We start from the raw sequence: 25,906 nt of genomic DNA, 5'->3' as shown, positions 1-25,906 counted from the left end.
AATATACAATATATGCCAATTAATTTAAAATGTTACAGGTTAACCCATAAAGCTAAATTTAGAAGTGATCTGAAACATCTGCATGTCTGCGCATTTTCTCTATCGTCATCAGTCATCTGTCGAATTTGTAAAAGGAACTATTAGTGTTACTAATGAAATGCAAGTCATGCAAGTCATGAAGTAAAATTACCGTTATTTTATCATAACTTTAATTCTCTTTAACTTTACTGAGAACAAACAACATTCATGGTAATTAACACAACAAGAGTGATCGACTAAATCACAATGAATCTCAACATACATACAGTCACAAGGTTACAATTGCAGTCTATTTTGAGGTGACTGGATACACTAAATCAAGACATGTGCTCAATGTAGCTGCTATACTCGAATCCTCCAAACACAAAAAGATGGTAAGAAGTTGTGTGCCTACTATCTGATACAATCAATGCAATCACTGAGCTAATGCCTAATCTTGCTAACTTCAACAATCCACTATAATAAGCAGTTTGTTGCAACTACTAACTATACTGTATACAAAATAGTCTGTATGCACAAAACCTGAAATGCGCTGTCAATTACTGTTCTCGTCTTCTTGTGGCATTTCTTCTGCTGGTGTTTCCCAGTTGAACAAAACTCCATGAGCTCTCATGTCTGGAGAGTAGGCGAATGCCTGAATGTTGACTTCAACAGCTTGCAGAGCGTCTCCAAGTGTTCTCATTTCGACGAGAAGAGAAGAGTCTTTGTTCTTATCAACAGCTTCTACTTCCATCACTTGCACCTCTTCCTTTACTTCCCGTTGTACACATACTTGTTTGTCCTTTACTAGAATAGAATCTTTCTTCTGCCGCCTAGACGAGACTCGTTGAATAACGACAACTAACACAATGATGCTGCACACAATGGCAACAGTTCCTAGCACAGACCCAATAACAATCAGTTGTCGTGTAGAATCTAGAAGAACAACCAGATATACATCTTCCATTGCTAAGCAATAACATTAAATTAATTACCATGTGTGTTCCCTTCTTCTGAAACACTTAGCCCGGTTTGACTTTCGTTTCCAGGAACCTTCACTTCGTGTACTGCAATAGCAGTAGAGTAGATTGGTGTTGGTGTTGCTTCAACAGTAAAACTTGAAGTCAAGCCATTTGAAGAATACGTAAAAGCAGCTGCGCTAGAGGACAGAGATACTAAAGTTCTGTCAGAAGACTGAATAGTTACTATTGATGTTGTTTGTATGGCAAGAGTAGATGATACCAACAATGACGATTGGTGATTGTCCTTTAAGACTTCTCCATCTCCTTTGTCATTTACTTCTTCAATACCCTCATTGTATGCCTTGGTTGGTACAAGTAGAGTACTAGCAGATGGTGTAAGTTCGCTCACATACGAAGAAGGAGATTCGGAGTCCTCCACAAACCCACCTTGATTTGCTTCTCCACTGCTACTCTCTGTCTCCTCTCCACTGCCACTCTCTGTCTCGTCTCCACTGCCACTCTCTGTCTCGTCTCCACTGCCCCTCTCTGTCTCCTCTCCACTGCCACTCTCTGTCTCCTCTCCACTACCACTCTCTGTCTCTTCTCCGCTGCCGCTGTCTGTGTCTTCTCCACTGCTACTGTCTGTCTCTTCTCCACTACCACTGTCTTTCTCTACACCGTTGCCACTGTATTTCTTTTCTCCACTGCTGCTGTATCCAATATCTTCATCATCCGACTCGTATGCCTTGGTCAAAACATGTGAAAAAGGAGTAGATGAAATAATTTGGCTCACGTGGGAAGGAGGACCTTCACTGTCAACAGGGATCTGCACAGTAATTTCAGTCGAGAAGATTGTAGTGCCTCTAGCACTAATCCAACGACATTTCAGTCGATTTCCATCGTAAATAAGCTCCTCCGACCAATATCTTTTCTCAAACCTCGTGGCACGATAGTAATCGTCGCTCTTCACAATCTGAACAGACTGCAACTCTCTCTCCTCGCCATCCACCAGCAGCCTCATCGAACCATACAACATCTTGTTTGTCAATGTTATCAAAGTGCAGTAAACATCGTAAATCTGTTCCTGCCTGTTACTCAAACCAATCTCATCCTGTTGAGCTCTCATTACTACTTGCACCGTGTTCCATCCGCCATCCGGTGTGAGAACAACACACCCAGGCCACGCCCATCTCTTATGACAACACAACGTCCCTTGCTCATTTTCAGATAACACGGTAAGGTTGATACTTGATGTCGATTGCCATACATTGTCGACTTCTACTCTGGCATGAGTGCTTATCTCGGGTAACGTAACAACTTCGCCTGTTGGTCTCTTGATGCTCCACCAAACGTTCTCGTCCCCTAGAGCCTCTGGACACCGACATTTCAAACGCAAGCTTTGTCCAGGACTGACATACGACATGGGCAATCCATCGGAGCCTCGACGACGATGAAGCGAACCGGAGAGACCGCACGTACCTGACGACAAAACAAGTAAAAAAAGACGCATGCGCAGCACCAACTAGCAGAGCTGTGGACCTGAGTTTGGATCTACAGGAAGCTCTAGGCGCTAAATCAATTCATGAACAACTGGGATTTGCATGATAGCCAACCGCGCAAATGCTAGACGAGACAGTCTGCGCTGGTATCGTCCACTCGCGTGCATATCTCCAAAAACTGTCTAAAAGTACACTAAGCATGCGCTTTGCACCATTCAACTTACGCAGGAGTTGGCGTCTCGGCACCGATGGTCTTTGACTGATGAGCGGCCGCTCTGGCAAGTTGTATTCGAGACTACGCGCTGCCACACAAACACACAGCAACACAAGGAGACCATGCTGACACCGCATTCTGGCGTGCAGCGCTAGCGTCATGTCAACCGTTGCACACGCTCCTCTCCACTCACAACACTGTAGCTAAATGTCGTGTTTCACCGATTCTACGCATTAGCGGGCGGTGACCGACCTTCCGAGTCTTGCCCGTGTTTACTTACCGTACACACAACGCGTAGGCGGTCTCCAGAGGCGGAACGTCGGTTTTTACTACGGCTGCCGCATCCAGCAGTTTACCGTCTAGTCGCCCGTCCATCTCTTGAACGATTTACAATCGTCTAGATACAGATGGGCTCATTCCTACTAGAATGCTACAGATGACCGAGGAAGTGGGGTCTAGACTGTACTGTAGCTAGAGACTCGAGCACGTGCTGTGTGCGTAGGAGCGAGATGGTTAGCTTACTTACAGCGTACTAGAATCAAATTTCTTGCAAGTTTACAAGTTAGTGCTTGTGTTCTTATCAGAAGTGCTTTGGCGCTCCATCTCAGGGTGTGCGTAGCGTGGAGGCCGATTTCAATTGGCGCTACATGGGTCTGGGAAGTCGAGCCACGAAGGAAATCCGCCTACACAGTTGTTTAGCATACGTAATGTTTAATTATACGCCCTGAAGCTATTATACAGATTGCTAAATGTTCAAAAACTCTGTATTTGATCAATTAGGAAACCGAGTCTGTAAGTTAAAATTTTAATTAATTTACCATCCACTGGCTAAGCATCTATTAGACCCCGGACACTTTCCACTGACCACATAATATGTACTGTGTATATGGCAAGTAGATATCAGATATTTATTCAATGACCCACAGAAAAACTGCAGAATGATTGTAAGCTCTTTGAAGACAAATGATGATCAAGAGATCTGGTGCCAACTTGCTGCAATTGCTTGTTTCTCCGATAAAAACCTTTCGGAGATCGACAGACAACTCGATTTCTTCTTCCAGAGTTGACGTAGCAGTAGACCACATCGTGGCATAGAGCATTGTCTCTGTCCGATACCTCATTGTCTATCATGCAATACGTCCTAGTTCCATTCGAACTCCGAGTAGTGTCAACACTCAGCATGCGAACCTTTCCGTACGTGGAAGTCCAGCTAAGTAACATTGCGTCGACTCTGGCAGAACTCTGGCACGACAGAGTTAGACGGTCACTTTTTATGGTAACGCCCATCTTCAAGGGTGAGCATGGCCCATCCGTTTCTACAAAGACTGCGTGAAGATCTCCAGTGTAGTGGCATTTCGACTGATTGTGCATGTCCGCAACAAGCTGCTGTATAACCGCTTCCGCCTAATCACATTGTACACTCTATTTTTCAACTTAATTAGACAAAATAGGTTTATGACATGCACACTTGAACATTAAATGATGGCTTCAATCTACAGAAGGAGACGTTTGGAGCAAACCAAAGGAGAAGACAAGTTTTTAGCCTTTTGTCTGGTAGCTCTAAAAGAAAGACCAACACAAACTTTGTATTGACTTTTAGTGCATGACGCTGGTAGTAACTGTAATATTATAGTTCCTACCAATGTCTATGATGCAAGTTCGTGCAGGTGGTGAGTACTTTGTCTGTGTGAGAACTTGTGTTAGAAGACCAATGGCTTGTTTGGTTGCTCCACTGATGCCATCAAGAGGTCCTGTCACTGCCACAAGTCCTGTAGCATGATCGGGCAGCTTATACCAAGGAGAAGCTGTAGTAAAGCCAACATCCAATGTGCCAGATAGTCTTAGAGTCACAGTGAGATTGCTCTTCCCAATGAAAGATCTTACAAAACTGCACGAACTGGGAACTGCAAAACAGACCACCTGTAAGGTGGTGGTGGTGGTGGTGGTGGTGGTGGTGGTGGTGTGTGTGTGTGTGTGTGTGTGTGTGTGTGTGTGTGTGTGTGTGTGTGTGTGTGTTGGTGGTGGTGTGTGTGTGTGTGTGTGTGTGTGTGTGTGTGTGTGTGTGTGTGTGTGTGTTTGTGTGTGTGTGTGTGTGTGTGTGTTTGTGTGTGTGTGTGTGTGTGTGTGTGTGTGTGTGTGTGTGTGTTGGTGGTGGTGGTGGTGTGTGTGTGTGTGTGTGTGTGTGTGTGTGTGTGTGTGTGTGTTGGTGGTGGTGGTGTGTGTGTGTGTGTGTGTGTGTGTGTGTGTGTGTGTGTGTGTGTGTGTGTGTGTGTGTCTGTGTGTGTGTGTGTGTGTGTGTGTGTGTGTGTGTGTGTGTGTCTGTGTGTGTGTGTGTCTGTGTCTCTGTGTGTGTGTGTGTGTGTGTGTGTGTGTGTGTGTGTGTGTGTGTGTGTGTGTGTGTGTGTGTGTGTGTGGTGTGTGTGTGGTGTGTGTGTGTGTGTGTGTGTGTGTGTGTGTGTGTGTGTGTGTGTGTGTGTGTGTGTGTGTGTGTGTGTGTGTGTGTGTGTGTGTGTGTGTGTGTGTGATTTCCTACTAAACCTTCTCACCATACACTTTCAAAACGACCATTTTCTCAGCAGCCCTCCGGTGATGGTGTGGGCTGTTCCTAGCAGTACAAACATACTCCCCAGCGTCCTCCAATCTAGCCGCACCCACACTGTACCATTCCCCAGTAAACACGCTGCGTCTAACCCCATTCACTCGTCTCTGCCACACCACTGACGCACGAGGATAAACGTCAGGCGCTAGCAAGCACTCCAAACGTGCAGTATGACCGACTTCAACAGTAACAATGCTCAACTGGGGACTAACAAACTCGGGCTGAGCTAATACACACACATACACACATCAATTAGCTAACGAGATATTTAAAAATTGCTGTCTGTGGTTACCTCCTAAGTGCACGTGAACTTCACTATTTGTTGCTGGGTCTTTGCAAGTGTACATTCCAGCATACGAGAGTTGAAATCTTCGTATCCGTAGTAAAGGGCCGCACACCGTCCTGGCACTTCGCTCATTGCAAGAACTGCTAGTCGTGAGACTACCGCCTTTGAACGACCATATTACTCCAGAACCCCCTCCCAAACATTGAAAGCGGATTTCCCGATCTTTGTTCGCAGTCTGGACATACCAGCCTCGTGGCCATATAGACAAGCTCGCCCGGGTGGTTGCCAGACACACTGAAACTTGCACACTCTACGTCAACTATTTCGTACAGCGTGGATCTCCATTATTACCTGTCACTAGCAGGAAAAGAAGCTGCAGCTGCATTGTAACGAGCGAGGTCAACTTGACAACTTGACGTCGAGATTGCTTCATTATAAATGATTTACACGCGGCTGTTTGCCGACTCCAAGTGCGATAGTACAATTAATTGTAGTAAACATGAGCTATTATCAACACCACCGCACGTGACCTTGTAACCAACGTTCATCTTTTTTCTTTCACCATTGACAAACACGTAACCAAAGCGCGGACGTCATAACAAAATCAAGAACGTTTTAGTCTCGGATTTCCGGTTTGGCAACTACTGGGATACCTAATTGACACACGTTGTGCGCACTCCCAACATATAACCACAAATTCACGGGGCAATCTCTACAAGATGCCCACTCTGTGTTATGCTAAACATGGAATGCAATTAATTACTAAAATAATTATTTAATTAAAGTGTAAGCTAAGAATCTTAACTAGGTGTAGGTGTTATAAAAAGATGATAAGATATAAAGACAACTTGTTAGTAGGAAATCATTATAACTAAGAAAAACGTCGTACACTTATACAATCAACCAATACTAAAGTACACTAAAACTCTATAGGATCAGTCAGCTCTAGCAGCTGGACATTGAAATAATTCAAATAAGTAATTGGTATCTAAAAACTAAAGCCCCATTGCACAAAAAAATGACGTTATTCAGAATAAGTGTTTAACACATCTTCTATAGACCTTACAACAGCCCTACTCATTTAATTAGATTAAAAATCAGTTGACTGCCACAATATGATCTCTCTGTGTACAAAGCAAGTGCAAGCACATATAGCATAGATCGTGTTATTTAATTAAATATCTATCAACATCGGTAGTACATATCATCTCAGCACTCTTTTTCCACAACAGTAAATAAGGAGAAAAGTAGTAGCAGCAGCAGCAATGTTTCTCATACAAAAACCCTATTGCTGTACTATAAACGAATAAAGATCAGATATTCTAGCTTCCTATAAGTCTTACATACATTAGGAATAAAACCTGTCACAAAAACTGTAGAACATCAGACATCAGCAACATCCAATATAGGAGCTTTGTAGTCAGAGTGGCGGATTCCAAAAGAAAATTGTGGGGCAAGACGTCTGGTGATAAACACCTAATATGAACATATAATAGGAATCTCAAACAGAACCTTGATTGTTGATTGCCATTCCTCACCTTCTCGGGATAATGAGCTCCAGGACCAGGTTTCCTTGTAGAGTCAGAAGGTAAGGCATTCCTGGCAGAGATAGAGTATAGAGGATTCCGAAACTTGTACACGTTGGGATTTGCTGCATTGTATGTGCCAGGTCCTGGAGTCTACACATAATGCAAACCACGAGTTTATCTTAGCAGGTTGTCATGATTGCTAGATACATGGTGGTGAGACACTAGACTGACTGCCTATCACTAACTCAATATTGAAATTGTGTTCCCCAGAAGAACAGAGCTTATCAAGAGAAAGTCTTAGAGTACCCTAATCCACTTCCATACTGTTGGTCACACCAGATCTAAATGCATCACAGTAAATGTAAACAGCAATGTCATTGTAGGCTAGAGTCAACTCTCATTGTCTACGTGCATGACATTCTTATACATGCAGACCATACTACCATCCAATCTAGCAGACTAGAAAGAGTAGTCTCACTCATTGTCTTTCACTCAAAGCTTTCCTAATTTGATTTATCATCATATTTTGTTGCTGGGACTTCAACAAAAGATAAAAGAAAAGCAGCGCATGTTGAAGTAAAACCACTACCCTAATGCTTTCATTTCATCAGACAATAAGATAACCTAATCTCACACACTGATATCAAGCCTAATGACACCAGTGATCAACAAGATAGGATGAAGGAAAACGACAACAGATGCAGAAGTAGGCAAAACAACATATTCCCAACACATCTTGCTTTGCCAAATCTACTTAGCTCTCTAGCTGATACAGCAAGAATTGTAACTTCAATGCTACCTTGAAGCATATTGAGATATCATCACCCCAACCACAAAGCAGAAAGCAGACACAACTATCAACTGTACATGCTATGGTCCTTTGCATCACTATGGTACCATTAATGTAAACAGTAGTGGCAAAGTAAGTATAAGAATGTGACTCTAGGGTTATCGCTACCACTTCTGTAGAAACAGATTCCCATAAACAAATTAGTTTTAGTCTATTGCTCTTGTCTAAATTTCTTAGCACTTCCTTGATCCCTCACAGTAGTAAACAAGTCACACACATTGATTTCCCCTCATATCTCTGACTCACAATTGCAGTTTCAAACTCGTATCACCACCTGTAAGCACACCAGCACACCAGAAACAAACCAAATCCAGCCAATTCCTGTTCCAGCACAGGTACAAATTCTTTAAGGCCATCTGTTAGCAATACCCTTCCCAAAGCCATTGATAAGAACAGTATGAGACATCAAGATATCACAATTTAGTAAATGACTTTCAATACATCACAAAACCTAGAATAACCCTTGATATACCACTGGCACTAACTGACTTCCGTGTCTGTCAAGGCTGAGATCATGAATTACACCCACTCAAAAGAAACGGCCTACAGATCGAGGCATTACAGATCGAGGTACTACAGAACTGCACCAGAATCTGGTGTGAAAGAAGTATATTATTATTATATTACTGTAACCCTAGTGCATGTATGCCCTGCATTCCAATTGTCCAGTCGTTCCTAGGTTTACAGAGGCATTACCATAAGCCTAGCGCATGCATGCATGCATCGGGCTAATAAACAGTCAAATTCTACCTAGACCTAAAGATCAGTGCACATTTCTCTTAGGACATGCTTAACATCACCTGCCATCTCCATTATCAAACAGATTCCTAGCTAGACAACAATAACTCTTGCAATTAAAAACATAAATCGAAACCATTTGTAGTGCAGCCTTGTGCAGTTTAAATACCCCTTGTTGCTAAAATATTTGCAGTAAACAGTAGTAATAATAATAATAATAATAATAATAATAATAATAGATATTGATGGAAGATGAACGTCTAGCTGTATCGCTCGTCTCAGAGCTAGCTGAGGAGCGCGTTCCTTGTCGGGAATCCAGGACAGGGCTCAAAAAGTCGGCATCTGGAATCACTGGAGCTGTTCAGAAGACCAGGAATAGTTCTGGGTGTAGGGCAACTGGTCGAACCATCTGTCGTGCGGCGTCTGATTTGAATTTGGCTTCAAATCCCACTGACGAGACTACTGTGATGCCCACCGTTCCTAGCAAATCTTGTGTTTCGGCTAACAGGAACGGCAATGCAACAAGACGACGGAAATGGACGCGACAAATGAATAGAGAAGTGATGTTTTGTTATTACCACGTGCTGGAGCAGCGTTTGGCAGACCAGAAGCGATATCTCCTAACTTCTGGAAGTCTGACTGAATCAGAGTTGGAGGAGATTAAACGCAAGACCGCACAGGATGGAAAGCCCGTTTCAGGTTTGTTATCTGTTACGACTGATGTTTGTCCTGGTGTGCAGATGTCGGCGTGGATGTGGTTTCTGCTCTATCAGCTGATAGCTCAGTTGTCACGCCTTTGCTTGACAATGTGTCACCTTGCATGGCTTCAGTCAGGATGGCGCCTGCTGCATGTGGTGGGAAAGCTGTCGTGTCAATGATGCAAGAGGATCATGAGTTTGCTAATCACTTGGAAGATGGCTCCCTTGTTCAGTCAGTCACTGTTCTCTCTAAGGACTGCTCATCTGCAAGAGATAGTGGTGATATCCTATCCGTAGATGACACTTTGGATTCAGTTCAGTGCAGTGCTGTCAGGGAATCACCATCCCCTTGTGACTCTGTGAGCTCTGATCTGATGACTACACATCCTAGTATAGCTTCTCGGCTAGAAAGGATGGAAACTCCTACATCTCAATTCAGTGGAAACTCCTACATCTCAATTCAGTCCAGACTGCTGCCAAACGGAGGATGGTCTTTTGCTTGATTGTGATGCTGCTGTGGACCCTGTACTTCATCGAGAGTTTCTTGAGTTGCAGAAAGTCAGGCAAATTCCTATCTGTGAGAGACAACGCCTTCCAAGGATCTTTGTAAACAGTGGAACCCTGAAGCTTATTGGTGATCTTAACACGATCATCAGTTCGTTGAAGGATGAACCAGATATGAGTGAAATCAGTTACCTGGTATACTCTGCTGCTTCACTAGTGTCCAAAAGGCGGGGCTTAAAGACGACGAAGTCAACCAATTCTCAAACACCGACATGGAGACGAAGCTGGATATGGAGATTCTCACACTTCGACGTGCAATCTCACTGTTGCTGAAGGTTAGAAAGGGTTCATCGGGCATTCGTATGTTACATGAACTCCGACGTCTTCGGCATCGGTTGGGCATTTCCTGTTCGGAGAGTTGTGAGGTCTCCATCAATCGATTGAAAATGGAACTTAAGTCCAAGGTCGAGCGGACCAGGAGGCTGGAGAAGAATCGTAAGAGACTTCGCCAGAATGGTTTGTTTCAACGAGATGCTGGACGGTTTTACAGAGAGCTGGATAAGCAGACTATCCAGGTCACTTCCCCGCCATCCGAGTCTGAGATCGAACAGTATTGGGGTGGTATCCTAGAAACTGAGGTACATCACAATGAGTCTGCCTTCTGGCTGAGACGTCAAACCGATGGCGAGACGCACCGGAAAGATGAGCAGCAGTGGTTACCTATCTCAGACAATGAGGTCACATCATGTCTCAAAAGGATGGGGAACTGGAAGTCTCCTGGTCCAGACAAGGTTTATGGTTTCTGGGTCAAGCGTATCACGTGTCTTCACACTGATCTGACTCGTAACTACAACCTGCTGGTTCAGAATCCAGACTCTGTACCCGACTGGTTGTCTCAAGGAATAACTACTCTGATTCCTAAGAATCACAAGACTGACCAGGCCAAAAATTACCAGCCTATAACGTGTCTGTCTGTCTTCTATAAGACCCTCACCTCAGTCATCAGGCAGAGGATTACAGGGCATTTGGATCAGAGAAACCTCATGGCTCCGGAGCAGAAGGGTTGTCGACAGGGATCTTTTGGTGCAAAGGATCAGCTGTTGATCAACAAGCTGCTTACCGAAGACTGTAGGACCAGGCACAAGAGCTTGAGCATGGCTTGGGTGGACTACCAGGAAGCCTATGACAGCGTGCCACACAGTTGGTTGCTCCAATGCCTTCAGCTGCATAAGATCAGTCCAGTCTTGTGCGGGTTCTTGTCACGTGTGATGAAGAGTTGGAGGACATCGATGGTGCTTTCTTGCAGGAATAGTACGATCAAGACAAGGCTTATGCAGATCAGGAGGGGTACTTTCCAAGGTGACTCACTTTCTCCACTTCTCTTCTGTATGACTCTCAATCCTCTAAGCAAGGAGCTGAACAGAACCAGTTACGGCTACCGGATGACCACTGGGCATGGTGAGACTGCCAAACGTCAGTTTATTAGTCATCTACTTTACATGGATGATCTGAAGCTGTATGGCAGAAACTCTGATCAGTTGGACGGGTTGTTGCACACGGTTCGTGCCTTCTCTGATGACATCCAGATGAAGTTTGGTCTGGACAAATGTGCTGTTGCACACTTTGTCAACGGCAGGCTATCTGGACACAACTCTGGAGTGACGGTAGAACAAACAAACACCATCAACTGTCTGGAACCGGGTCAAGTCTACAAGTACGTGGGTGTAGATGAGAGTAACGGTACTCAGCACAGCATGATGCGAGAGAGACTCCGTCACGAGTACTTGCGCAGAGTGAAGGTGGTTCTCCGGACTGAGTTGTATGGTCGGAACTAGATTCTAGCCATCAATGGGTTTGCACTACCAATTCTCACTTACTGTTTTGGCGTCATTCATTGGGGGTGCACGAACCTGCAGCAACTTGATCGACGGACCAGAAAGCTCCTCTCTATGCACGGTGTCCACCATCCTGCTGCAGACATTGACCGACTGTACGCTCCTTGCAGTGACGGGGGTAGGGGGTTACAACAGATTGAGTCGACATATCAATCTTGTATTGTGAGGCTGAACTGTTACCTTGCTGACAGTTCTGATCCTTTCATGCAGATGATACGGGAGTGTGACTCTGGAAAATCTTCACACTCGATCAAGCGCATGGCTTGTCGGTTTACTGCACAGCTGCGGAGGAGTCTTGCTTCGGACGACAAGTCGCAGAACTTACACAGGAATGCATTCATCTGGGTTGAAGGTGGCTTTGAGCAAGAGCCTGAAACAGATGCGAGACATTACCGTACGTGTTGCAGTTCTCTTCGTGTGCGGTCCTGGAGCGGGAAGCCTATGCACGGGCAGTATCGTCATCTCACTGAGCAACCGCCTGTGGACATGAAAGAGACCTACGGATGGCTAAAGGCAGCGAAGCTTCCTGCTGCAACTGAGGGACTGGTTGTTGCTGCTCAAGACCAAGCTCTTCGGACTCGGTACTATGAGCGCAAGATTCTACATCGTGATGTCAGTCCTAATTGCCGCATGTGCAGTGTAGGCCTGGAAACAGTCGACCACATTGTGGCAGGCTGTAGTGCTTTGGCACCAATGGACTACACTGATCGACACAATCAGGTGGCTTCCATCATTCACTGGGATGTTTGTCGCCATTTTGGGGTTCCAGTGGAGAGCAGATGGTACCGGCATCATCCTGATAGGCTTGTGGAGACGGATGACATTACTATGATGTGGGATACCACCATCCCCACTGCTAAGAAGATCAAAGCCAATCGTCCAGACATCTGTCTCAGAAATAGGAAGACAAACACTTGTCTTCTTATTGATATCAGCTGTCCTACTGATGGCAACATTGGCAAGAAACATGCTGAGAAGTTGGTGAAGTACAGCGACTTGCGAGTGGAGATAAGCCGCATGTGGCATTGTCGAACACTGGTGGTTCCGGTGGTCTTGGGAGCTTTGGGCACAGTGCACGCAGGTATTGCACGGTGGCTGGACATTATTCCAGGTCATCACAACCTGCAGCACTTACAGAAAACAGTGCTTCTGGGATCTACTCGGATCCTTCGTAAAGTCATGTCTTCTTTCTAGACAGCCGTGATGGTCTAAGTACTTCTGAAGCAGGGTTTGCTTCCGGTACTTGTAATAGACTTTACAAACCAGACTGATCTGGTTGAGCACGACATGGTATCATGTTTCTCTAGCTTTATCCATGAGACTATGACTCGTTTCAGTCGTTGAGGAGTTTCTGTGGTCTGGCAAATGGTCCGTTGACAATGAAGTTCAGTGCTTTCCTGGTGGTCGTTGATATCCACTAGACGTGCTGTCCACGAGTTCACGATCACCGTAATGCCTGCAATCTATATCGAATTGGCTAGTCATCGATTGCCGTATGGACTTCATGGAAACATGTACCCCGCTGGGCTCACCTGCCGGGTTGGTGGGCGCCCAGATGGGGGTAAAGACCCCACTTGCCCATTATGGAGGAGCATAGCGACATGTATTACACAAGTTACCACTTGAATTGCATCAATTGTTAGCAACACCATTTGCATTGACATCTAATACTCCAGTTAATTTATTATTAAATACACACATTTGCATTCATTTCACACACACACACACAACAACAACAACAACAACGACACAACAACAACAACCTCACCTTCTTTGTGTCCTGGTGAAAGCTTCCTATTTTGCTTCTTCCAGTCAAAGAGTAGGAAGGCACAGATGTCTTGTTCACAGACTTGAAGCCAATCATAGTAGGCAACCCATAAGTGTTTGGCGCAGGAGTATGGTGCTTTGAAAAGAGAGCAGTTCGGATTCCAAACGAATAGCTAGGAGCCTTGGCCACCGTCGTCGGAGGACACTGCTCAGGAGCATAAGCATCTAGTACAACAAAACAGTTAATGGATCATGCACCACACAGACTAAAAATTGTAATAATCGTTCATTTGGCTTCAGTACTGGAAGCCACAACGCATGCGCAGTAAGTGACTAGATGGACTTGCGTACCCCAAAGCAACGGTTTGTTTACCAACTTTCTAGACGAAATTCTAGGCAAGAACTACTCACGCATACATAGCAAACAATACCGTGAGACGAACAGCTTTCATCGCATCTGCAGCGCGGGCGCGTGTTCTAGTAACTCACCGGGTGCCGGAGTACAAAAGATCTTCACCTCCTGGTGCCTTCCATACAAAGAATAAGAAGGGTATCCATCGCGACCCATACGAATGACTTTCGGAGGCACAAAATATGCGGCTGGTCCTGGCCCATCCTGTTTCGCGAGACTCGGCCAAACTCTTGCACTCAGCTTGTATGCAGGACTGCGAGGCTTACTCGCATCATGGTTCATGTAGCCGCATGTTCCTTTTAGATAGTACTTTGCGGGACCAGGTCCGCTCAGTTTAGCCATGATGGCAGGACCTCCATCCTCTGCTTTCGCCATTCTCTTGTGCGACGACGTCACACTGGGAGAAAGATATTGGTAATCCGGGAGACTGGGCAAGCTGCGCATGTACCAATATCGTTTGATAAATATTATATATAGACATTATACGGGACATATCTGTTTACTAAAGTTTGGTAATTGCAATATGTAGGAATAAACTTATCAACTCGTTAAGTATTTAATACTAAGATTGATGGATTCCATACATTGTACTAATTTTAATTTGTAGCAAGACTGCCACAGTCATTTTTAATTTCTACACAATAGATTACAGTAAACACATTTGCTTCAATTGTAAAAATACCCTAAATGTACTGTACAATTTCACCAATCTGGAGTTTTCTTAGAATTTTGAGCATGCGCATCTAAAGTAGTATCCCGGATTAGGGGTATCTTGTGAGGTCAAATGGCTCAACCAACAAAGCAACAGATTGGCGAAGTGTTCCGACGTTTACGCTCCATCCCAACCAACAAGGTACCACTCTCTTCATCATCCAAACGCCCGTCAAACATGCTCACATATTCTGCGTCATTTTCCGTCGCGCCAGGCTTGCTTCGATTGTCAATCGAGCAGTCCCACGTGGGCCAGCGTTACCTACGGCATCTTCATCTGTATGGAGTGTTCGGGCGTCCACCGCTCTCTGGGAGTGCACTTATCCTTTGTTAGGTAATGACTGGGGCCCGGAATAGGATGCATGCTCACTGTGACGTGTACGTGTGACGCATTCGCTTTGTTGTCCAGGTCAACGCAGCTGGATGTGTGGACGTGGCTGCAACTACGAGCGATGCAAGTAGGAGGGAATGCGCAAGCTGTGTGTAGTACACTTTCGTATGGCATGAATTGCTGAGTCGCTCATTTTGTCGTGTCAATTAGACTGCATTTTTTCGTCAGCACGGCTGTTCTACCACCAATCAGTCGACCAAGTATCAGAGGTTTGCGTGCTGAGTGTGGGGGAGGGGGGTGTGACGAGCAGTGGCGAGTCGGTTTTGTACGTTTGTAGCCGGGCTGCCGCTTTGTATCGAGAAAAAGTGGCGCAGTTTGCAGAAGGAGCTCACCGGAAGTACGGAATTGATGTGAGTTTTTTCTCTTTTCTCTTTTTGTTGTTGTCAGGGGTGTATTAACTAATTATTTCATGGGTAATCCGTGCGGTTGAACGGTTACTGTACCCGAATGGTATAGAGGATTAATTTAGTTAAAGGCCTGTCCACACTAGACCAGAATGGATTGCGATTGTGCTGATCTCGATCCGATCTGGTTAGCGAGCGTCCACCCTGCTCTTTAAAAACGATACCTCTGCCTTGTTCAGTATCACGTAACTGATGACCGATGTGTACATGTGGGTTCTTTGCTTGTGGAAAGCATTGATACAGCGACGCAAGGTGAGCAAGAACGAAGATGTGAGAACAGGGATACTCGTAGGGTACGTGAAGGCAACGCCTACCTATTTCCAATTGGATTCAACCGATTGCGATTATAACCACCTCCCCATGTGGATTGGATTTAGTTACGATCCAGTTGCAAGTGTGGACAGCATTGTGGTCGGATCGTGATCCAGTTGTCAGTGTGGACAGGAATTAATTAAGAGCAAAACTGAAGCTCAACAACACTGGATCCGGATGAGATCCCAATTAATAATTAATGCATCTACACTTGGTCCACTTCGATCTTGATCCGATCCCAAGCGGTCACTATCCATATCCAGAGGTAATTTCAATCCAGTGATTTAATGTATTTAATTAATTAGTAGACCTTGATTGTTCGACCTCCTTTGAGTAATCCACAGAGAACTAGGGCCCCGGATCAATGAAAAGAACGGATAATTGAAGCGTCGGAGTCTCAACCGTATCTCGGAGTTCCAGTCCACTTTTTGAGTCCCAGTATGTACATAGTCTGAACTCTGAAACATGTACTATATGCTGGTGATGAAATGATTGCACAAAGACGTAATACGTGTACTCCATGCAAACTACAATCACCAAACTAAGCCTCCGTATCTTTTGTTGCCGTCACTGCGCTTGCAAGCAGGCTTGTGACGTCATTTCTGCTTTGCAAACATGGTCAGATATAATCGAGGGTCGGATAAGCGAAGGTCTACTGTATTGTGAGTAGGGTGTTGGCCTGTACGTGCGTTAGTGTATAAGTTTAGGGAGCAGATTCATAATCATGTCTGGTTGGATCACCGAAGAAACAGCTATTGTGTCTGTTTGGTCTAAGAAAATGTATAGAGTCGGCTGGACTTGGATGCATGCATGCATGCAACAAAGTTGTTTTCGGTGCATTGCAATGAAGATGGAGAGATTGAGATATGAAAAGACATTGCAATGAAGATGGAGAGATATGACAAGACATTGCAGCGGTGGAAAACTAAAAAATAACCAGATCAGGCCACTCTGAATTACATTTGGGCGGTTGGAAAATTATTATTTTGCGAACAAAACGTAGAACAGATTGCACTATGTACATACCCTCACTGTTGTAAACATCAGCGGGGATGAGGCCTGCTGTTTTGAGAAGCTCAATGACAGGAGCAATCAACTTATTTCTGCTGCCAGTGGGTTGTACCGATATCAATTGATTAGAAACTTTATGATGAGACTAGCCTACACCCGGCGAGTTGGGCGCACAAGGTGGGCAGTGGAAATCAAAGCCGCCCGCCCCGACTCACCTTCTCGTCTATAGCATGATGTAATTTCCACGATGGAACAAAGCCTACCTGAGTCGAGTCCCCAGCAAGTCAAGTGCGAGCACACACGCGAGCCAGTTGAAATCGCACCAGTCTGGCGGCATCGGCGTGCCGATCCGTCCTGCCGCACTGCATGTGTACAGATGTTCTACTTCCTGTCTACAGACATGATGCAACTTCCGCATACAGGCGGGACGGGACAAAATGGCGTTTAGCACAATTATATAATACAGTTATTATACTAGTATAGGTGCCTTGCATTAAAAACAAGCAAGACCAAGTCACGTACTGAAGAGTGAGCAGGCAGAATCTTTCATCTATTATATGGTCTTGTTTCTGTATTGCTTTTGTAATATATTGTACTCTGTTTTAGCAACTGTTGATCTCTGTACATAACGATGAACTTGAGTCTTTGTCGAAGTCTGGAGATGACTTCTTTGATCAGTTTGATCCAGAATCTCCAGTAGGAGTTGTGGCTCCAGTTCAGCTTGATGGAGATGACAGTAAGGGTGAGCAACTCGGTAGTGCATGTATGTGTAGATGTGAATTGGGCTTTCCTGTTGTTGCTTAGAAAACGACAACACTGCAGAACCACAGGTAAGTCAAATAGTAAAGTATGTGTCTCTGTAATATCTGGTGACATCACGTATTGATTAGAGTTTACTGTGAGAGTTTTAAACTTTAATTAATTTGTTATATGTGCATTTTTCAACTGCTGAATGGTGGCATGTTTATGGTTACTACTTGGCTACTCCGTTATCACTGTAAACTTGCACCAAAGTACAAAGGTTTAAGGCTGCACCAGTGGGGTGTAATGCAGTATTGCTATTGTCAATATCCAGGGTGTCATCGATGTAGTGATTGTGATGTAGTTATGGAATTGTAGGTTTTTGTCGTTCAAGAGATACCGTACATCTCAACTCTTACATCTTAGGACTAAAGGCTGGTTTACAGTAACTTATGCAAGCCGAGCGTCAGGCCAGCGTATCGCCATCGTATCGTCAGCGTCCTGTAACACGTTAACACCTTTTGCCGAAACACTGCGTTCTGACCAGCGTCAAGACGTTGGACTTGGCCCGAGTTCTATTCGAGCGTCAGTGTAACGTAAACCGGAAATAGTCTTGTTTCTAACTATCAATCGGCTGTCGCGCTTTCACTCAAGTAATCCAGTTGTCTAACATGGACGACGAAGACTCTTGGTAAGAAGGCATACAGTAACAGCAGCATGTACTTACTTCACGTGCGCTAAGAACAGCCTTCAACACCAGACACCTCGCAACTGGTAAGATGTTGCTGGGTTGCGCTGAGACATGTTACTGTAAATCAATGAGTTTCAGTGTTTGACTACGTTTACGTTATACGCTGGGCTGACGCTTGGCTTGCAGAAGTTACTGTAAACCAGTCTCTAGTGAAAAAATGTCAAATGTTGTTTTCTGTACTGCTTCATTCAAGAGGGTAATTCAAAGAACAACTACTAGTACAGATCTTGTTGACGGATGCAAAATTAAAGGAACTAATTGGTGTAACTGTTGTAACTGTTGACAGTATTGTAAGAAGAGGTAGACACTCAGAACAGTGTTCAAGTGATTTGCTTAGGTTTATACCGTCCAGCATTGAATGGAATCAAAGCGTGTTGGTTTGCTTTAAAGAGACCTATAGATGGGTAATTGTTTGAAAGTCAATCGGAGCTGGTTGGCACTGTGCTCAGCTAACCAAATGGAGGAGATTGCACAATGAACTAGTTCTTCACTCTTGTTTCTGTTGCTTGTGTCTTAGTTGAATGTTTGATTTCTATATGTTGACACACTCGCAAACAGGTGATATGCATCAGTTGAGAACTTGTTGCAAGAAGGCTATCAATCTGAAACTGAAATTGATTGACATGACACAAATTTTAAGTGACAGATAGGAAACGATGTCACATAATCAGCTGATTTGAAATTGGGTGAAAAGTTTGGTGTGAAAGTGGCATAGTTGTGAGTCCCTTTGATAGGAAATTACATATAGCCAGACACAGTGTCAGGCCATAGGGACAAATTGCTGAACATTACTGGACAAAGCTGTTGATAGTTACAAGGTTGTGAGTGCCATGTGTCCCATTGTTAACCCGAGGTGTGCATGTGCTAGGGTTATAGTAATACCACTGTAGATCGACGACCCAACGACCAATTGTACTGCACAACCAACGTCTGGCAATTGCTCATGCGCTCATTGTTATCACTGGTAGTAATTATTCTATTAAGTGTCAAGACTCGCTAACAGGGAACATGATGGTATTGAAACAAGCTTCAGGTTTCCTTTACCCGGACACTATGTTTGAGCATTTTGCTATTTAGTTGGACACACCGTGTGGCCTGATTCAATGTCCTATACCTGGCCATTGTGGGCCCTGATTGTGTTGTTGATCTCTATTTAGAAATTAGCAATCAAACGCCGTAGGCAAAATATAAAGGAGATTACAAGACAAGAGAGCAACACAATCTAATAATTGTTATTGCTATCACTTCATGAATCTTTGGGTAGCCAAAAATCAAATTTTGTGTTGCAGTTTGAATTTCGGCCTACTTTGTCAAGCCTAGCATTGTCCCCAGACTCATTTTTACACTTTCAACCTCCGTTGTTGAGAGAGTAATACGGGAACTGTACACTGCCAAGCTCACATGAGTCTGAGTACGAGGCTAGTCAAACCAAACGATACCATCATGGTTATAGAATTATGTACTTTTTTCTAATCTGAATGATGTACAGCCTATTCTCTTTGAGTCTTTGATTGTTCAATTAATTAAGAGACCAGAAGGTTCTTGTATTGTATTTGTTTGATTAGCAGTAGTTTTGCAAATGACCGATCAGCTAGCCTTGTCCCAGACTCACGTGAGCCTGGCAGTGTCTGGTTCCTGTATGACTGTGACTTGAGTCTGGGTACACTGTCATACGGGAACTGGACACTGCCAGGCTCATGTGAGTCTGGGGACGAGACTATTTAAATCTAAACCAGTTCAAGAAAGCGACTGTTTCCACTAGGTATGTGCACATTCAGGATGTGCAAAACAAACCGTCTAGGAACGCCTTATTTTGAAGTATCGGCTGCTCTGTCGCTGAGTCAGGGCAACTGTTGGTTGTCACTGATTCAGCATCTGCTAGTAGGAATTTGCATGATGATGACCAAGGACAGTTAAACTTAAACGTGACAGTTAAACCTAAACCACTTTGCTAAAGCTACTTTGAAGTAGGTTTAAGAAAGTGGTTTAAGTTTATAACTGATTTAGTGTAGGTGGAAAAAGGTCAATTTTTAAACCAGTTTAGCTTAATTAAGCCATTTGTTAAACCGGCTTAGGCGCTAGTGGAATCAGCCCTACCTGAGTGTTTTTGATAACTGCTGACACTTAGAGTGGTGCCCTACCCACCCTGCAGTGTGGTCATGAATTTATGGCTTCACATGATTCATGTGGAAGATAGCTGCATTGGATAGCAAACTGTGTGTTCTGTCCTTTGCAGGCACAGTATGTCACTAGCAGTATTTTTTGACAAAGTTGGAGCTTGCAATAGTGGGCATAATCATAATATGTAGCATTGACGTAACAATATCTATTGATTGACTTACAGTATGTGATTGTCAGGCAAGGGGTGGTTCATGGCTTAATGCATTTGTTTAGGCTGCTCTGGTTATAATACAAACATACTGTACAGTAGTAACAATTTGTTTTTCATACTTTATAAACAAACGTGTTCAATTTCAGTCGAGAGTTGTACAAAGACTAATTCAACATTTCTAGCTTGTTCATCTGTTTTACGATTCGTGATGTCTAGCGTACATAGTGTTCCATTTTACGAATGGTTGTTGTGGTGTATTGGCTCATCTTTTGTTTCATGTAGGTACCCGCCGAGGGTGCTTCCTTGTCACAGTCAGGAGCAGACATGACCGGTCTTAAAATTTTATATTTCGTAAGCAAGTTATGCAGCTGTAGTTGTGTGCGTGTATATGCAGGTCTAAAGACAAACATTGGAAGAAGAGTACCGGCTTCTAGCAAGAAGAAAGGAGTTAGATCTAGGACAGTTATTGCTATGCATTTTAAGGTAATTTTTATGTGTGACTTTAGATTGGACAGAAGAAGGGTCTTGGTGCTCAGAAGGTATGTCTATGTTTTGGTGATATAGCACGTACAAGTTGCTTGATGTATTTTCTTTGTAGGTATCTAAGAATTTTCAAGAGTCGCAAATGAAAGCGTCGGAAGCCGAGAAGGAGCAGCAGGAGAGAGTAGCATTGGAGGAACAGAGAAAGAAGGAAGAGAGACAGTAAGTCGTGAATAAGGAATGAAAATTGTCGTTTGCTTTTGTCCTTTCATATGTTTGCAGAAATTTAACACACAAACAGAGGTACAGACAGACGGATAGACAAACAGACTGACAGACAGTTGGACTGACAGACAGATTAGTAGAAAATTAGGAAGAGGACAGTTTAGAAACTCTCTGAACGTTGATGAAGCATTTGTTAATTATAAGTACTGAGTAGTTGGGTTTTGGTGTGTGGCCTATTGTGGGCTTTTGGACTGGTGTTTGGACAATTAGACTGTAATAGTGCTGATGTATGAAAATATATGTATTGACAGAGTGACAGACAGATGGACAGACAAACAGACAGATCGACAGACAGACAGACAGATGGACGGACAGACAGACAGACTGATAGACGGACATACAGACTGACAGATAGACTGACTGACAGGCACACAGACAGACAGGCACACAGACAGACAGACTGACTGACAGACGAACAGATGGACAGACAGACAGGCGGATGGACGGACAGATAGAATGTGGTTATCATTATTGATGAAATACTGCCCGCTCCGTTTAACAATGAGCTACGAGTTAAGTGGCTATTTGTATTGGTATACCTGCAAGCTTGATCAGTCATTTAGTGTTGGCAACTAGTTTGGTCAGTGTAAGCAGTAGTCATACTGCTGCACAAGCTACTGAATTGACTACACCGTTTAACTGGCGTAAGAATGAAGACAGAAGCGAAATAGGAAACAGACACATGGAAACAGTCAGATTTGAAAATCACGAATCACTAACTACGTCCTTCAGGCAAACTTTCACCTCATTCTTGTCAGTCAATGTACTCACATTGTCGGAAGTTTTACAAGACTGCAATTTTTGTGGCAGTTTTCGTTCAATTTGTGTTGTGAAAGCCACCACATTATGTGCAGGCTACATACAGTAATAGACATATCACAAAACATCAACAACCTCACACTGCAAACCCAACAGCAAAAGTTTTTAATGTATGTGTTACCGTCTATTTCTGTTGTAGCTTTTCGAGTATAGCCGCTGAGACTGAGAAGAAGGAACGGTCAATGAAGAGCATGGATTCGAACAAAGCAGCACAATTGGAGCGGCTGGGAATGGGCGCGAGCGGGGTGAGAACGGTTAGTCATTCTGCGTCGGCCGCTATGGATACTATAGACCAAGTGGCACCGACAAAAGCACACAGTTGGAGTACAGCATCGAAGCGGCTGGGAATGACATCATCCACAGGTTTTTTCGACAGGTAATGCTTTAGTGTTAGGTTAGAAGGTTACGTTTCTTGATGCGGAAGTAAATATGGTACATTAGGATGTCACTTATCCGAACACGTCCATTATCTGACCTGTTCATGACTCTGAATAGTTGGAATAACTGACATCTATGTGAGACACACACACACACACACACACACACACACACACACACACACACACACACACACACTCACACACACACACACACACACACACACACATGGTTTGGGACTCCAAGGCTCAGTTCTTGTACTGTATGTACACAGTTCGTGCCATAATTATTGACACATGGTGCCAATTTTTTAGCCGCTACCAAACGTTACCTTGCTTTCAGAGTAGGATAGTTGAATTCAAGATTTCCCTGGTACTCAAGAACAATATCTAAAACTGCAAGAGTAAGACCATCGACGAAAGTTTACATTGTCATTATTTAGTACGACCTCCAACGTTTGCGATACATCGTAATGTATAAAATAGTCTTGGATATCAATTGCCTAAGACCCTCCCACACATTTAGTATTCCGGCTTCCAGTTTTGTCTTGTTCTTTGGTCGCTGTCTTCTCTACTTTGTGTTTCATCCAAATTCATAAATTTTTTACTGGAATCAGGTCTGATGAGTTGACAGGCCAGTCAATAGCATGAACGTTTCTGCTGGCAAGAAACTTGATCTTTCATTCTTCTAGATCTAGATCTGTCAGGTGGTGTGTTGTCCTGTTGCAGTCTCCAACCACCAGAATAGAGAGCATTTGCAGTTTCAAACAAACACTCATGATCGTCTAGGATGGATTGATACAGAGTTGAGTTGAGGCTCTCGCTAAGTATCTTGAGTACCGTTACACCTCTCCACGCATTTAGTTTTGTTTCGCTGTTTGTAGCAATAGGTGTTGGGTTGCATGTGTTTCTCACTATTTGGTTCATTCGTTTGTAGCTATATTCTAAATTTATGCATTTCTTGGAAAACTGTATGACAACAGGAAGAGTGTCAATAATTATGGCACGAACTGTACTTTAGCGTGAGCAAAACTGGAGTGAGTCTGAGGCACAGGTCGATGGTACTGATGCCTTTTGTTTGTTTAACTGGTGTTCGGATAAGTGACACCCTATTGTACTAGTACATTGAAATGGATATGCTTGTGTGGAGACACTTATTAAATCCAAAGTAGGTATTTCCATCTGTTTTGTGTTAGTGAGGCAGATAGAGAAGCACTACCGCTGTTGTTAGTATAAACGTCTGTTGTTGATATATATACAAAGACAAGATCTTATTTAATTGTTTGTCTACTATGGTACTTCCTTCAGTTGGCTTATTGTTAATCGAATTCTCCAGACGTGCTTCCTGAATGAAAAGTAAGTTAAGCTAACGATGATAGTTTCAGTGGTTGATGCATGAGTAAAAATTTAGAACTCTTCTTCTGTTCGACCTCGATCTGACATAAAGAACAACTAAGAATAAGAATAGGCTCGTGCATAAAAAGATAGAAAACAAGCACTCCTGTGGCATCAAACTGGTGACCACAACATACCGGTGTGTGGTAGGATCTAGATAACACTGAACCATCTGTAGTTTGTTTAGTTGTAGGAGCACTCAAGTCATTTTAGGTAATTGATATCCAATAGTGTCCGCAAATTGATGGGCAAATGCCGAGCAATGCTGCTAGCTTTTACGTAAACAGAGAGTCACAGAAACCGCAAGTGGGGGAGTTACTACAACTAATGTGTATAACCAATGCATATACACACACAATTGCACATGTTTGCATTTTGTTGTACATGTATCCAAACCTTGACTGGGAATTACAGTTTTTAACTTAGTCTGGTTGGTGTGCTTTGTGATTGTGTAATACTGTTGTTGTATTAGTTATGGATTGGAGAGCTCCAAGACGTACCTAGATGAGCCATCGAAGTTGTATTATCCATGTTGTTCTTGTGTTGAGAATCTAATGTTGCTGTCGTGCTTAGAGGACGTAGTTTCGGCAGAGAGGAAGAAGACGGAGATTGGGGACTGTCCAAGTTTGAAAGGTGACGACGAGTGAGTGACGTGAAACTGTCGTGTCATTGTATTTACTCATTTTGTAATAGTTTGGACTCGAGGAGTAAAGAAAGTTCGAAATCATATTCGAGCAGTAGAAGCACAAGTGTAGGCACAAAGTATGTACAAACGTGTCGAACCCCTATGACGTGTTTGTGGCTGGAATTTTTCGCATTACATGCAGTTAGACATTGTTGACTACTCTTGTAGTTTAGTGGTGGAAGATAGTGCGTGTGTGGTTGTGTGGGTAGGTGTAGGTGTACATGTGAACATATGTGGGTGTACGCCATTTACATTTTTATGATGTAGTTACTAACAGTATCTGCCCACTAATTGTCCCTGAATCCAACAATACAATTATTCTAAGTAACTACATCAGTTTCTCTAACTATACTTGAACTTAGGTCATCCTCAAGTCGTCAAGCGATGCATTCATCTAGTGAGTTTGTAGTCATCGGGTTTTTTGAGAATTGTGTGTGTAAACGAATGACTTTTTGTTGTTTAGGTAGTACTGCAGCTGTTGATCGGTTTGCTTCTGCCAAGGGTATATCATCAGACCAATACTTTGGACGAGACAAACCAGACAACGAGGTCAGTGTTGTTGAGTAACCCTTTGTATTCAATATGACTAGTTGTGTGTATAGGTTGAGTCCACGAATCTCGATCGATTTGGTGCTTCTCAGTCCATCTCTAGTTCAGACCTGTTTGGAGAGAAAAAACGTGAGTCTCCTTGTGTTGTGCTTTGCTGTCATTTAGTGATGATAGAATGAATGCAAATGTTTAGAATTGAGAAGTGGCTCTGATGACTTCAGTCTAAGAAAGGAGATGTCTCGAGTGACTGGAAAGGTGCCAGTGATTGTCAATGGAGCTTTTAGTTTGTTTGTTTATCATGCCCTGCGTCTGTTTAGCTATCTTCCATGGCTAGTGGAGTAATTGGATCAATTCAGGTTAGAAGGATTCTGTGGATTGGCTATCTCTCTGACTTAATTGATGTGCAATTGTTATAGGAGCGATATGGACGTCACAGCTGATGATACTTCCCTCTTGCTTGAGGCTACTATATTTATTTAGTGAGATTTTGTCCACACCGTACAGTCACGCCGTTGTGAAGAGTACACACAACGTGTGCGGAAAATTAACTTCTCTTCTGGTTTTATTATTTCAGTCTTTGCGTAGAGTTGTCGAGGGTATTACAGTAATGACAAAGGTGGTCTACAAACAGTGCGGAAGCCACATGCGCCCTAATAAATGTCGGCCTAATTAGTACTATTGAAAGTGTGGCA

General features: G+C 43.6%; 3 protein-coding genes across 6 annotated transcripts; 1 reads left to right on the top strand and 2 right to left on the bottom strand.

The window, feature by feature from the left end:
• Positions 1 to 314: 314 nt before the first annotated feature.
• Positions 315 to 2,456, bottom strand: LOC134186744 (uncharacterized). The gene is made up of 2 exons (XM_062654781.1): positions 1,014 to 2,456; positions 315 to 954 (listed from the first exon to the last, which is right to left on the bottom strand). The coding sequence occupies exons 1-2, from the start codon at positions 2,401 to 2,403 to the stop codon at positions 575 to 577; spliced, it is 1,770 nt and encodes a 589-aa protein (XP_062510765.1). The 5' UTR covers positions 2,404 to 2,456; the 3' UTR covers positions 315 to 574.
• A 4,268-nt stretch (positions 2,457 to 6,724) lies between these two features.
• Positions 6,725 to 14,389, bottom strand: LOC134186737 (ciliary microtubule associated protein 1A-like). The gene is made up of 4 exons (XM_062654769.1): positions 14,049 to 14,389; positions 13,561 to 13,784; positions 7,117 to 7,257; positions 6,725 to 7,054 (listed from the first exon to the last, which is right to left on the bottom strand). Exons 1-4 carry the CDS (start codon positions 14,344 to 14,346, stop codon positions 6,962 to 6,964), a joined length of 756 nt encoding a protein of 251 aa, XP_062510753.1. The 5' UTR covers positions 14,347 to 14,389; the 3' UTR covers positions 6,725 to 6,961.
• A 337-nt stretch (positions 14,390 to 14,726) lies between these two features.
• Positions 14,727 to 25,845, top strand: LOC134186376 (ADP-ribosylation factor GTPase-activating protein 2-like). 4 transcript variants are annotated; one of them, XM_062654332.1, is made up of 21 exons: positions 14,727 to 14,824; positions 14,898 to 15,016; positions 15,092 to 15,161; positions 15,224 to 15,282; positions 15,351 to 15,423; positions 17,407 to 17,536; positions 17,605 to 17,630; positions 20,907 to 20,955; positions 21,019 to 21,071; positions 21,131 to 21,163; positions 21,223 to 21,326; positions 22,348 to 22,584; positions 24,453 to 24,497; positions 24,554 to 24,613; positions 24,674 to 24,742; positions 25,028 to 25,062; positions 25,129 to 25,214; positions 25,268 to 25,343; positions 25,408 to 25,469; positions 25,532 to 25,570; positions 25,631 to 25,845. In XM_062654332.1, the coding sequence occupies exons 1-21, from the start codon at positions 14,756 to 14,758 to the stop codon at positions 25,652 to 25,654; spliced, it is 1,518 nt and encodes a 505-aa protein (XP_062510316.1). In that variant the 5' UTR covers positions 14,727 to 14,755; the 3' UTR covers positions 25,655 to 25,845. The 4 variants fall into 4 exon arrangements, with proteins under 4 accessions (XP_062510316.1, XP_062510315.1, XP_062510314.1 ...); XM_062654331.1 differs by having other exon boundaries at positions 17,407 to 17,542; XM_062654330.1 differs by having other exon boundaries at positions 20,907 to 21,071.
• The last annotated feature ends 61 nt before the right edge of the window (positions 25,846 to 25,906 follow it).

The sequence above is a fragment of the Corticium candelabrum genome, chromosome 11 (genome assembly GCF_963422355.1).
Source record: "Corticium candelabrum chromosome 11, ooCorCand1.1, whole genome shotgun sequence".
Classification (NCBI taxonomy): domain Eukaryota; kingdom Metazoa; phylum Porifera; class Homoscleromorpha; order Homosclerophorida; family Plakinidae; genus Corticium; species Corticium candelabrum.
This window is presented reverse-complemented; position numbering and strand designations above follow the sequence as displayed.

Coding starts and splice junctions, on each gene's coding strand:
- LOC134186744 (XM_062654781.1), bottom strand. CDS start 2,403: ATGTCGTATGTCAGTCCTGGACAAAGCTTGCGTTTGAAATGTCGGTGT. Junction 955..1,013: donor AGAAGAAGGGAACACACATG/GTAATTAATTTA, acceptor TTGTTCTTCTAG/ATTCTACACGACAACTGATT.
- LOC134186376 (XM_062654329.1), top strand. CDS start 14,756: ATGGCTCAACCAACAAAGCAACAGATTGGCGAAGTGTTCCGACGTTTA. Junction 24,743..25,027: donor AGCACAAGTGTAGGCACAAA/GTATGTACAAAC, acceptor ACTTGAACTTAG/GTCATCCTCAAGTCGTCAAG. Junction 25,571..25,630: donor GAGTAATTGGATCAATTCAG/GTTAGAAGGATT, acceptor CAATTGTTATAG/GAGCGATATGGACGTCACAG.
- LOC134186737 (XM_062654769.1), bottom strand. CDS start 14,346: ATGGCGAAAGCAGAGGATGGAGGTCCTGCCATCATGGCTAAACTGAGC. Junction 13,785..14,048: donor CTTTTGTACTCCGGCACCCG/GTGAGTTACTAG, acceptor TTGTTGTACTAG/ATGCTTATGCTCCTGAGCAG. Junction 7,055..7,116: donor GAGCTCATTATCCCGAGAAG/GTGAGGAATGGC, acceptor TGTTCATATTAG/GTGTTTATCACCAGACGTCT.